At 33.7% G+C, this 12619-nt stretch overlaps 1 protein-coding gene across 1 annotated transcript; it reads left to right on the top strand.

Moving 5' to 3' along the window:
• The first annotated feature begins 4474 nt into the window (after positions 1-4474).
• LOC104891596 (protein SYM1) lies at positions 4475-10580 on the top strand. The gene is made up of 7 exons (XM_010677305.3): positions 4475-5036; positions 6377-6517; positions 6603-6716; positions 6818-6991; positions 7674-7789; positions 9973-10045; positions 10145-10580. The coding sequence occupies exons 1-7, from the start codon at positions 4647-4649 to the stop codon at positions 10148-10150; spliced, it is 1014 nt and encodes a 337-aa protein (XP_010675607.1). The 5' UTR covers positions 4475-4646; the 3' UTR covers positions 10151-10580.
• The last annotated feature ends 2039 nt before the right edge of the window (positions 10581-12619 follow it).

Genomic DNA, 12619 nt, shown 5'->3' on the forward strand with positions numbered 1-12619 from the left:
AGCAAGTTGTTTGGTATTGAAATAAATCTGAAGGAGGAGAGATAATCAAACAAAAGAGTGGCTGGAGTGGTAGTGGTGGTGGTTTTTGTGATGTTGGAGTGTGGTGTTGGTTAAGGGAATGGTGTGGTGTAGGTTAAGCTTTGAATGTTGTTGAATGTTGATTAATTATTAATGAAGAAGAGTTGAGAATACAATAAGTAACTCCATTTAACTATTTGAGTAACCTCATTTTGTTTATATAATTAAGTAACTTTTTCTATTTTTTTATAAGAGAATATTTATAGTATATGTACCATGCTCATGGTACACCCAAGATTATTTTCTCCGAATGAGCAAAATGAACGAATGAGCAAAATGAGCAAATATTTCTACTCATTTAAGAAAATGAGCAAACACTTTTATTACAAAATGAGCAAAATGAGCAAATGAGTAAATCAGCAAAATGCCCATATGAGCAAATTTGGTGTCAAATGAGAACCTGAAGTTCTAATTTATTACAAAAATACCCCTGGGTGTACCATGCTCATGGTACACCGGGTGTACCATGAGTGAACTCCATATCATTGTTTGGTTTTTGAATTAACATTGTTTAATCCTATGTGTAACCCATTTTAATCAAAAGTAATCCATTTTAATCATATGAGTAACCTAATTTCATCCTATGAGCAACCTATTCTAATCATATGAGGAACCTAGTTTAAAATTATGAGTTACCTCTCATTACTCTTACCAAAAATCCCATCTGTTCACACAGATGACCCCCATGTATTCATACGAGTAATCTCATTCATTCATAATGAGTAACTTCATTTATTCATAATAGTAATCTCATTTAATCATATTAGTAACCCCATTATAAGTAACTTATTTTGTTTACAAAGAGAACCTCTTATACGATTATGTGTAACCTTAAAATATTATATGAGTAACCCTTATTACTTTTTACAGTAACCTCGTTTAGTTTCTGGAGTGGACTTCTTTAATCCTATGAATAACTTATTTTTATCATATAAATAACCTAGTTTTAACTTATGAGTATTATCAACTATTCATACTAGTAACCCCATTAAATCATATGAGTAACCCCATTTTGTTGACATAAGTAACTTTATTTTGTTTACAAGAGTAACCCCTTATATTGTCACGCGTAACCTTAAAATATTGTATGAGTAACCCCATTTAATATTTTACAGTAAGCTCATTTAGTTTTCGGAGTGACATTGCTTAATCCTAATATGAATAACTTATTTTAATTATATGAGTAACCTAGTTAAAGTTATGAGTAACCTCATTTATTCATACAATAACCTTATTTCTTCATATCAGTAACTCCAATTATTTACAAATGTCACATCCATTTATTAATATGAGTAACCTTATCTATTCATATCAGTAATTTCAATTGTTCACAAAACTACCCTCATGTATCAAGTATCAATGAGTAACATTATATATTCATACGAGTAACCTCATTTGTTGATAAGAATAACCTCATTTATTCATACGATGTTATTTAAAAATTTGGGTAACCCTAATAGTTCACCAAAGTAACCCCATTTCTTCATACAAGTAACATCATTTAATCATATGACAATCCTATTTAATCATATGAGTAACCTCAATTATTCACAAAAGTAACCTCATTTATTCATACGAGTAACCTCATTCTTTCACATGTATGACCTCATTCAATTGTATGACAACCCTATTTAATCATAGGAGTAACTTCAATTGTTCACAAAAGTAACCCCATTTGTTCATAAGAGTAACCCCATTTGTTCATAAGAGTTTATGCACAAGGGTCAAATCAAAAGGCCATATCTCACATCATACTCAATATTTTTAACAAATTCAAATTGGAGATGAAAATTTAACTCGATAACTTTCCAACGCATGGTGAAAAGCTAGATTCCGATGAGAAACAAGTAAGACATAACCTTCTGAAAATGAGCTGACTGGCTAACAGAAGCGCGTGTACAACACCACCTTATTTATATTTTATAGGTGAGGCTACTGGCTAGCCACACGCAAGACGCTTTGCTCAAATACACGTCAATCACCCATTATAACAAGTTATGGTCGTTTTCAAATCGGAGCCCCTCTAGACTAATCCGTGGATTGTGCTCCCATGAGCACAATGAGAATTTTGCTCCCCCAATGTAAAATAGAACATTTACGAAAACGAATATTTTACTATTGAAGTGAAACATTACAAGAGCTCACCTACGAAAACGAACATTTTACTATTGAAGTGGAACATTACCATAATTCAATTACTTAGATAGAACATTTGCTCATCAAATATAAGACATATTTTCACGGAATATAGTATATATTTTTGTTGAAAAATAAGTTTATATATTGAAATAACATTTGCTCAGTGAATGTACAACAATTTTCACGAAAAATAGAATATATTTTTTTTGCTGAAGAATATGCTTAAAATGAGCATTTGTTGAAATAGAACATTTGCTCATTGAAAATATAACAATTTTCACGAAAAATAAAACATATTATTTCGCTGAAAAACATGTCTAAAACGAACATTTGTTGAAATAAAATATGGGTAATTTAAGGCTACATATAAGCATTAAATACATTTCTTTAAATAGAAACAGTTTAAGAATTTAAGACACATTTTCACATCAACTAAGGTAATAAATGCTTGATTCAGTATTTTATTTCTATTTTAAACGCCTTAGGACTATGGGTGCGTTCTATTCAACTTATTGGACCTGAACTTATTGGAACTTATCTGAACTGAACTTATTGGAACTTATCTGAACTGAACTTATTGGAACTTATTAAACCTGATTGGACCTGATTCAACTTATTGGACCTGATTGAACCTGATTGGAACTTATTGGACCTGATTGACCTTATTGGAACTTATTGACCCTGATTGAAACTTATTAGACCTTATTGGACCTGATTGAAACTTATTAGACCTTATTGAACCTGATTGAAACTTATTTGACCTTATTAGACAAAAACATTGACCATGAATAACATAAATATTACCACTAACGTAAATACTACCCCTTAAAATTTTTTATGGAATAATAATTATTATAATTCGTCCTTTAAAAAATAATGATTATTAATTATCTCTTATGATAATTAATTTAACAAAAAAATTACTATTTATATATTTGCCTATACATAACTTTCATCACTAATATATCTAATAGTGTTGTTTTAATTTTATAAAACACTAGTAGAAAATCAAAAAATTAATTTTTATAAAATACTAGTAGTTACTAATCTAAGCTGAGCAAAAGGCAATACAAAGGGAAGAATATTTACTTTACTAAAATAGGATGAAGAATATATGGGCATATATTCTATCAGTATATCCAAAATTGTATATTATTGTAAATTACGATTGTAGACAAATTGAGTTGTACAAACTCTTGAGTTCGGTTGAAAGCTTGGATTTGAGCTCAGTTTGTGCTCAACTCTTAAATAAGCTTGAATGTGAATTGTGAAGTACATAGCTCAGATATGTCTGCCTCCTTTTACATTGCTAGTTATTGGTGATTTTGTTTGCATAAATTTTGTAGGGGTTGTTCTATAATGTAGAAGATGAAGAAAGATACTCCGATGAAGAAAGATACTTCAGTGATGATAATGAAGCAATCAATTGATAACATTTATATCTTTCATAGTTATTAGTAACGAAAACATGTTATCTCTTGTTATTTAAAGACGAATTGCAAAATATTGTAATTATAATAATAATTATTATTATTATTGTTAACCTTAATTATTTGACCATGATTATAATATTATTCAATAGCAATATGAATAATCAAATAATAGACAACAATACAAGTATAATACTATACATTGTGGTACTTTAATAAAAATTTCTAATAATAACATAATCAGCTAATAGTAATATGGATAATAAAATAATAGACATAATACAAATAAATAATAAAATAATAGACATAATCCGCTAATAGTGATATGAAATTATGAATAACAAAATAGTGGACAATAATACAAATGTTTATTAAACATTGACTATTTGGACTTATTGGACCTTATTAGACCTGATTGGAACTTATTGGACCTTATTAGACCTGATTGGAACTTATTGCACCTGATTGGAACTTATTGCACCTGATTGGAACTTATTGGACCTTATTAGACCTTATTGGAACTTATTGCACTTATTAGACCTTATTGCAACTTATCTGAACTTATCTGAACTTATCTGAACTTATTGGACCTGAAACTTAATTTTTTAAGTTGAACAGAACGCACCCTATGTATATCATTTTCCAGAAAATATTTACTCATAAAAAAATGAACAAATTTACTAAATGCACCATATACAAAGCACAATAGAGTTTCTGAACTTCTAGACCGCCAATGATTTCGTTGGAATTTATTTAAACACCCTATGTGGGCCATGTGGCTATGTGAAACTAAAGATCTAGATCACAGTTATCTAGTGGATACCAAAATTTGCACTACTTCCAGTTAAAACTAGAGAAAGAAATCCCAAACCAAGACAAAAGAACTTCCCAGAAGTACAATATAAAACCTTAAACAATCTCTCATCCTCAAATTTTCCTTATTTGGAGAAAGAAAACACGTTGATTGGTCCAATCCTCTGTTTTTCTCTCTCTCCATCAATGGCTTCCTTACGCCCAATTTCTCCTCAATCTCTTCCTCCTCTCACAAAACCCACAAAAACCCACAAACCACCCACCCAAATTACTCTCACCACCACCTTCCGCCGCACCATGGCCGTCGCCGGAAAAGATGACATTTTTCCGGCGAAGTCAGCGGAATCAAAGGTGATGAATGGTGCGGTGGTTGGTGGGTTTGACGGGCAGTTGTCGTTGGAGGGTGTTCCGGGTCGGGTTGGTGGTGGTGGTGGTGATGGTAATGGACCCGGAAATGGTGGAGAAGGTCATGATTTGGATAAAGTGGTTGATAGAGCTATTAATGCTACTATTCTTCTTGCTGCTGGTACTTTTGCTTTGACTAAGTTGCTCACTATTGACCATGATTATTGGCATGTAAGTCTCAACTTTATGAATTGCTTTGTTTTAATGGTTTTTTTATTTGTTTAGCTGCGAGCAACTTTGTGTGATTGTGTCATTAAGGTGTGTTCTCTCCATCTTATTTGTCTAATATGAACGTATTGAAGTTTATAGATTTTATACGATTTTATTGAAATTTATTGAAGTTTATACTGTTTTTTTAGTAAAGAAAGAGGAGTTTGAGTAAAGTTTCACCCGATTGTCTATGCTTTTTGTACGTGGGTACCGGTATCTTTACCAAGAAAGGAAATGTTGTGTTTAAATAAACGCCTAGAATGGAAATTGTTACAGCTAAAAAAAACACAGGAAGTACTTACCAAACCTTTGGCTGTTTTATATTAGAACTTGGTGAGGATTTTTTTTTTCTTTTAAAACTTTCTTTGAGCTCTATTATATGACTTCTGATGTCAATGGGTTTTGCTTGAGCCTCGAGAAGCATAGACATCATAATATTACAAATGGAATTTGTATGATACTCAGCATTCAGTTGCCTCCGCTTAGTACTATGTTTGTAATTTTTAGCTTTGTTTTGACTTTTGCGTTATTCATATAATTTTTTTTTTTTTTTTTTTTACTATTAGATAACTAGAGATATAATAGGTCAAAATTATGCATTAGAAAGCTTGATATTTAAAGTGTTGCAACTAATAAAAAGCAAAAGTACTTAAATTGTATGGACATGTTTTTTCATGTTTGTAGACTGTAGTGCTGATTTACTTCTGTAATTCTGTTAACTGTTCATTGTCTATGAGCTCATTCAACTCCGTTGATTTTATTATAAATTGGTAATCTTGCTGGGTTGAGATTAAGACATGGGTAGTAGCTAAACAGACCTTTATCACCAATGTGGTGGAATTTGATGTCTTTAGCTTTTTGCTCCCTACTTGTTTGAAGAACTGGTAGATGGGAAAGCCAGTTTCAATTTAGGTTCTGTCTTTGTTAAGAGTTGATTCTTTGACATTACTTGAGCTATGCTTTTAAGCTTCCTGTCAATGCTTTCCAACAATAATGAGATGTGTAACCCTTGATCACTCCGCTGTCCTTCCCTTTTTGGATAATCAACTATCGATCGGTAAGCAGTAATTTATATGCTTGTAATGATGTTCAAAAAATGGTAATGCTTGTATATTATCTGCGAGAGATTGGTTCTATTTGAACATGTCATGGACTCATGGTCTCCATGGAAAATCAGCAGGGTGCATCTAAGTTTTTGTTAAACAAATATTTGACATTGTAGATGACTATTTATTTGACTATATTTTGAGAAAATTCTGTTGAAATCTCAAATTCATTACTTATGTATTTCTTGCTTTCAGGGATGGACAGTTTATGAAATACTGAGATATGCTCCACAACATAACTGGAGTGCTTATGAAGAACTTCTTAAAACTAATCCAGTATTTGCAAAAATGGTGATTAGTGGAGTAGTATACTCAGTGGGGGATTGGATAGCACAGGTTAATTTTTTTTAGTTAGTAGCTGTTGATGATTCTTGGGTATATGATGATAGTCCAACTGATTTGGTTGTTCTTTTAATGGCAGTGTTATGAAGGAAAACCTCTTTTTGACTTTGATAGAACACGCATGGTGAGATCTGGACTTGCTGGATTCGCTTTACATGGTTCTCTTTCCCATTACTACTATGAAGTGTGTGAGGTACCATTTGTTGAACTTGCAGTTTACTGCTCTAATATATTGAATGTAGTTCTCTTGGCTGCCTCTTATGGTAGTGTTATTAACTAGCAATTCTCTTTCAGGCACTATTCCCTTTCCAAGGTTGGTGGGTAGTTCCGTTAAAAGTTGCCTTTGACCAGACTATTTGGTCAGCAATTTGGAATAGCATATATTTTATAGTTTTGGGGCTCATGCGTCTGGAATCACCGATTAGTATTTTCAAGGAACTTAAGGCAACATTCTGGCCTCTGCTCACTGTAAGTTTCTGGAGCTTCTCTTCCTATAATCCTTCTCATACGTGATAGCATTTGATTCATGCATGGAAGTATAAGGTTGGTCAGTAAACATTACAGAAGGGGAGTCTTGTCCAATTGTTTAAAGGAAATATGTGCAGTTTTATATTCCACTCCAATGTTACGACTTACGCTGTTAACGCAATCATCTGTTGGAAGCCATGTCACAGCTTTAACTTGCCTGTCTTATCTTTATTCAAAAGAAAAACCCTTTCTTTTTTAGTGTACCAAAAGTTGCAACAGTGAATTTGATTACGTTTCCAATGACATATAGATTATGAAGTAGTATCTCAAGAGGGTTTCTGAAGCACTCTTGTAGTAAATAGTTTGAGTAGCCATATATGGCCATTGGTCGGTAAGAAGGTTAAGCTGTTAATACTATGTCGAGGAGTGTGTTCAGACATGATGATAATAAGAAGCAAAAATTAGTTGCCATAATTTTATGACATAGAAGGTATAGTGCGGATCTTGACTGTTAAATACTAAGCTCCTTTTTCTGTCAGACAAACTTAAATCTTTAGATTTACAGGTGTTCACTTTGGCTTTCATTAAAAGCATGGATTAATCTTGGAACTGGTTTTGATGCGTTTAAGAAACTTATGTAGCTCTGTGTTCTTGTATACATCTAATAATTGGTGTTTTGCAGGCAGGATGGAAGCTGTGGCCTTTTGCACACCTTGTGACTTACGGTCTCATTCCTGTTGAACAAAGGCTGCTTTGGGTTGATTGTGTTGAGCTGATATGGGTGACAATACTATCAACGTAAGATCTGAATTACTTGCTTGATTTTTTTTTAGTTTTTACTGTATTCTATGCATCCGGAGCATGTTTTGTTTACTCATTTTGACATTTAACCCCAGCTTTGTCGTAAACACTAATTCTTTTTGCTTTTTTCAAAATCTATTGCTAATAGCTTAGTTAAACTAGTTAGTTTTTCCCCTCTGTGTGTCGTTTTGTATTGTTAATTTGTGTTTTGGTAATAATTATTTTGAATTCAAATGGGTTACTCTATTCCTCTATTTAATTGCTATTGGGACTTGTTACATATATGACAGTGCCTAATGGTTAAACTAAACTTTGAGTAATGTTTGCGGCAAGTCTGGTAGCCAAAAAGGTTTACATTGTTAAGTTTTTGTGGCAACTGGCAACCAATAACAATCTCAATGTTGGTCACACCTTTTCTCATTAGTCAATCACATATTTATACTACAAGATTAGGGAACCTTACTAATCACTAGCTCCTAAAATATATCCAACTAGACTCCTAGTTGTATAATAGATAAACTATATCTCCTAATTCTATCTTATTAACTATAATCATATCTCCTACAATTAGACTTCTATTGTCATAATAATACCGTACATGATATTTTATCAACAAGGATAACTACGTTATCCTCAACATACATGGAGATTGCTTCCAATTGGGTTGGTAAAAATACAAAGCTGTTTTAAGTTGGATGTTACTGAATAAATAGTAGATGATTGTTGTCAGATGTGAATCATGATCTGATTGTATTGATGTCAGAAGACCTTAACTCTTAAAATGAGTTCCTTTGATGCATTAGAGTCTAAGATCAGCCAATTACCAGAACAAAAATCTTGTTAGAGGAAAAGACACAGAACTGCAGAAGACATAGAGTGATCTTTCTGATATGAGTGACATGCTGTCCATTTTACTGTCCTTTCAATTTTTTTTTCTAAAAAATTTCGTCTTTTGTACTCCCTTGTTTACAAGAGCATGCTTCTTCTTTTTTGGTTAAGGAAAAATACATCAAGAGTTTCCCTTCTATAATGGTTGCAAACACGAAGTTGACTACCTCATTGTAAAAAAATTAGTTTTGAAATTCGTTCTGAATAAGAATCAAAGGAAGATACATAAACCTAATAGGACATTTTTGAGAAACCATAGGGACATCTTAGAGACTTATCCAATGTAGATTTCACCATCATGACTTCATAATTGGTTAATGAACCAAAAATGAGTTCGGGGGGTGCCTGCCAAGGCGCTGAAGCTATATTTGGAATGAGAAAGATTAAATTTAGGGTATTAGTAAATATTTAAATAATGTAAGGAAGTGTAGGTGGTGCATCGGTGAAAATAGGTCGTCGTTGGTAGGATTTGGTGGAGGAACCTATTATTTCCTTTGAGGAGAAAATTTTTACTCTAGGAGGGAGTGATGGAATTGGAACCTACTTCCTGAAACTAAATCAGCTCTTACATTGGTTTCCACAATACTGCCCTCTAATTGATTTACCTCAATTTAAACATGGCCCTAGAGGTAAATATGGGAGATCCTCATTTCAGAATGATTTTTGAACAAAGTTCAAAATAACCTCAAGAAATGGATCCTACAGATTAAATCCTTCTTTCTTTCCACTTTCTAAGTAGAACTTCTTTTCTTTCTGCCACTTTAACTAGAAAAATATAAATTTTCAGATGTTCGTATATGGTTGTCATTTTGCCTTCTTTTCGTTGTTCTTGTTTTAATACATGTACTTCTGGGCCTATGTATACCATTGGCCGAAACCATGTATATTAGCTAGTAAAGCTTATTGGAGATGATACTTGGGACGTAGGTTGAAAACCTGTTTGCTCTATGGCTATGTAGGCTAGATATACTTAGGAACGTTGGTCGACAACCCGTTTGTTCATGGCTTTGGTTTTCAATATGGAAATCATCAGGCCACAAAATAGCATCAACAATTGTGAGGTGAACAAATTAGGGGATCCTAACCCACATGTAAACCTTACTACCTTAGCTCATAACTGGATCACAAATCTCCCAACCTCGGAGTCATAAGCAGGAGAGCTCTCACTTGATTCTTTTTTTGGCTATGTTCGATTAGACAAAAAAAAAGTCGTGGAAAAGATTTTCTTTTAAACACACTTTCTAAGAGAATTTCATCATTGTGACATTTTGTTTGGCTTTCATCATTGCTAGGTATTCAAATGAGAAATCAGAAGCAAGACTCTCAGAGGCATCTAGTGAATCCACAATTTCAGATCCTTCAGAGGTATACTATTATTGCTTTAGTATGTACTAGTATTTCTCAAAATTCTTTGAGATAACCTATAATTCTCAACTATCTTGGTTAATGTATTATCATTTTCAGGAGTAAGGAAGATGTGACACCTTTGGGTATAACAATATGTGAAATTTTTCTCATCTTCAGTGATCCAAATGAAAGTTGAATTTAGATGTGGTGTTTGCTGGACTTGTGGGTTCTGGCTTTGATGCTTGCCAAATCTGGCTGTATAGGATAATTATGGTCACATCGCTTCTACATAAGATGTACAAAAGGAGTACTAGCGACATCCAAGCTTCTGTAAGTAATAGTAAACAAAATATCAACCACAGATGATTTCTTGTATATTTGCATTTTTTTGAGGTGAAATTATTGTAATTTTTACCTTGATCATACATATACAAGTAAAAGATTACTTGTGTAATTTTGTAATCTTATGGCTTTTTGTTATTACCAAATGGTAGTTAACATGATGTAGACAATGGAGACAGATGTGTGTTAAAATATGCAAATTGTTGCTGTATTTTCTTGGAGTGAGAAGTTTAACTATAATGTGGAACAATGAAATTTCGTTGTGAAATTCGAATTGCAACAAATAATTCTTGCCTCGCCGCATTTCCGGAGCTTAGCCTTTCATTTAACAGGAAATTTCCTATGATTTCCTCCTGCTGCTAGGTTCCTTACATCTGTTCTACTTCCTTTGCGTGTGGGGCAAGATAATGAAGTACTCGTAACTCGAAAATGCTTGCTTTTTTACCATTACAAATAAAAGCCCTTTTTTGTATTATTCATATTTCATTCCCTTGGTGTCAGTAAATTTCTTTTATTCTTTCTATCTGCTAATCGTTTTTTGGGTAATTTCCTGTGCTGAAAATATTGTAGTGATGGTGTTTTAGTTTTGGATCGTAATTTCACGATATCAGATTAGGGATCTCACGGATTTGGATGCTCAACTGACCACCTTGCCTTGTTTCAATAACCTAAGTTTCCTTCACCCGCCGGAACTTTCTCTCCGGTCACCCCCGGGGTTTCTTGGGGTCCATCTAGGTGCATCTCAAGCCTCCTCTCCACATTATTTGATCGCATTTGATGCTGCCTGGAAGAAAGATACGGGTGTAATGGGTGGCGCCTGGACCCTATATAGGGCCGCTGTTCCTTTACAGTTAATTGCTACCGGTGGTGGTCGATATGGTCTCGCTACCTCAGCACTTCATGCTGAATGCCAAACCTTGCTGCATGCCTTACAATGGGCAAATCACCACCACCTGGCCTACACTACCTTCTTAACGGATTGCTCCAACTTAATTACAGCATTACAATCACCATTGGCTATACCATCAGCGATCTTTTGGACTATCAATGCAATCAAGGAGATTGCAACAACTTTCCCCTGGTGTTTTGTTTTAAAGGTGAATCGCCAACAAGTTCAGACTGCCCATGATGTGGCTCAACTATGTGCCCGAACTTGTTCGCAATTCACCACCGATTATTTTGATTTTCCTTAGTCCTTTGCTTTTGTCTTTCCCCCATTGTCAAAAAAAAAAAAAAAAAAAATACCCACACAGGATTCCAAAATGTTTTAGTAGCCTTTTGTATTAGCTTTTGGATTCATTTTGCAGTAAACACCCAAATACTAATAACTAGCTAACTGACACTTTTATAAACATCGAATAGTCAAACAACCAACATAAAAAGCCAACAGTCAAACCAGCCAAGTAAAACAACCAACAATCAATTGCCAAACTCTCTCCACCCTGATGATCACCCCATACCATAGGCTGATAGGCATGTATGATTAACAATGATCAATTCTATGCATTTTGAGTCCATATTTATTCCGAACTATTGCTAAGTTTAATTCTATGCAACTACACTAATGGATATATCACTATAGTGTGTCATGATTTGAATTTGATAAAAATCTTGCAATTAAATAGATTCTCGTGTCGTGCTTGAGTTTTGTGGAAAGGACAATCGACGACAACTTGTAAGTTGGACCATTGCGATCGAGATTGTGAATCATAGTGTAGCTATCAGATCTCTTTGAGCGCTGGTGAAAAGGCAATATGTAAGATAGGTAAAAGAAGAAAAGCGTTAAACAAGATATTTCCCATGGTGAATGTGTACAAGATAAATTAAAGGATTCTAGTCTAGAAGAGATTAAGGATAATTAGAGGAATAAAATTAATGCATTGTTTTTTTTTTAAGGGGAATTAATGCATTGTTTAATAGAAGCCAAACGGGTGTTACATGAAATATCTCTGTTGGGGAGCAGGAAGTCGAGAGAATCATCTCTTTATTTCAGAACCGGAGAAGTATAAAATTCTAGATTTTATGGGTAGAAAAGCTTTGAACAGATTCAAACAAGCGAAAAAAGTTAGTGTCAAAGAACCAACTCAACCAAAAGCTTAAGCTGATGGTTGGAGTCTCATAAATAGTTTTATACTCTATCACGTTCCCTCACGCAAGAGCTCATTGGGCTTGAAGTGTGGATGGGCTCTTGCGTGAATGCAGCACAGGTTGTCCTCATACCCGACGCTAAATACTCCTCTTTCTAAGAAG

The sequence above is a fragment of the Beta vulgaris genome, chromosome 4 (assembly GCF_026745355.1).
Source record: "Beta vulgaris subsp. vulgaris cultivar EL10 chromosome 4, EL10.2, whole genome shotgun sequence".
NCBI classification, from domain to species: Eukaryota; Viridiplantae; Streptophyta; class Magnoliopsida; order Caryophyllales; family Amaranthaceae; genus Beta; species Beta vulgaris.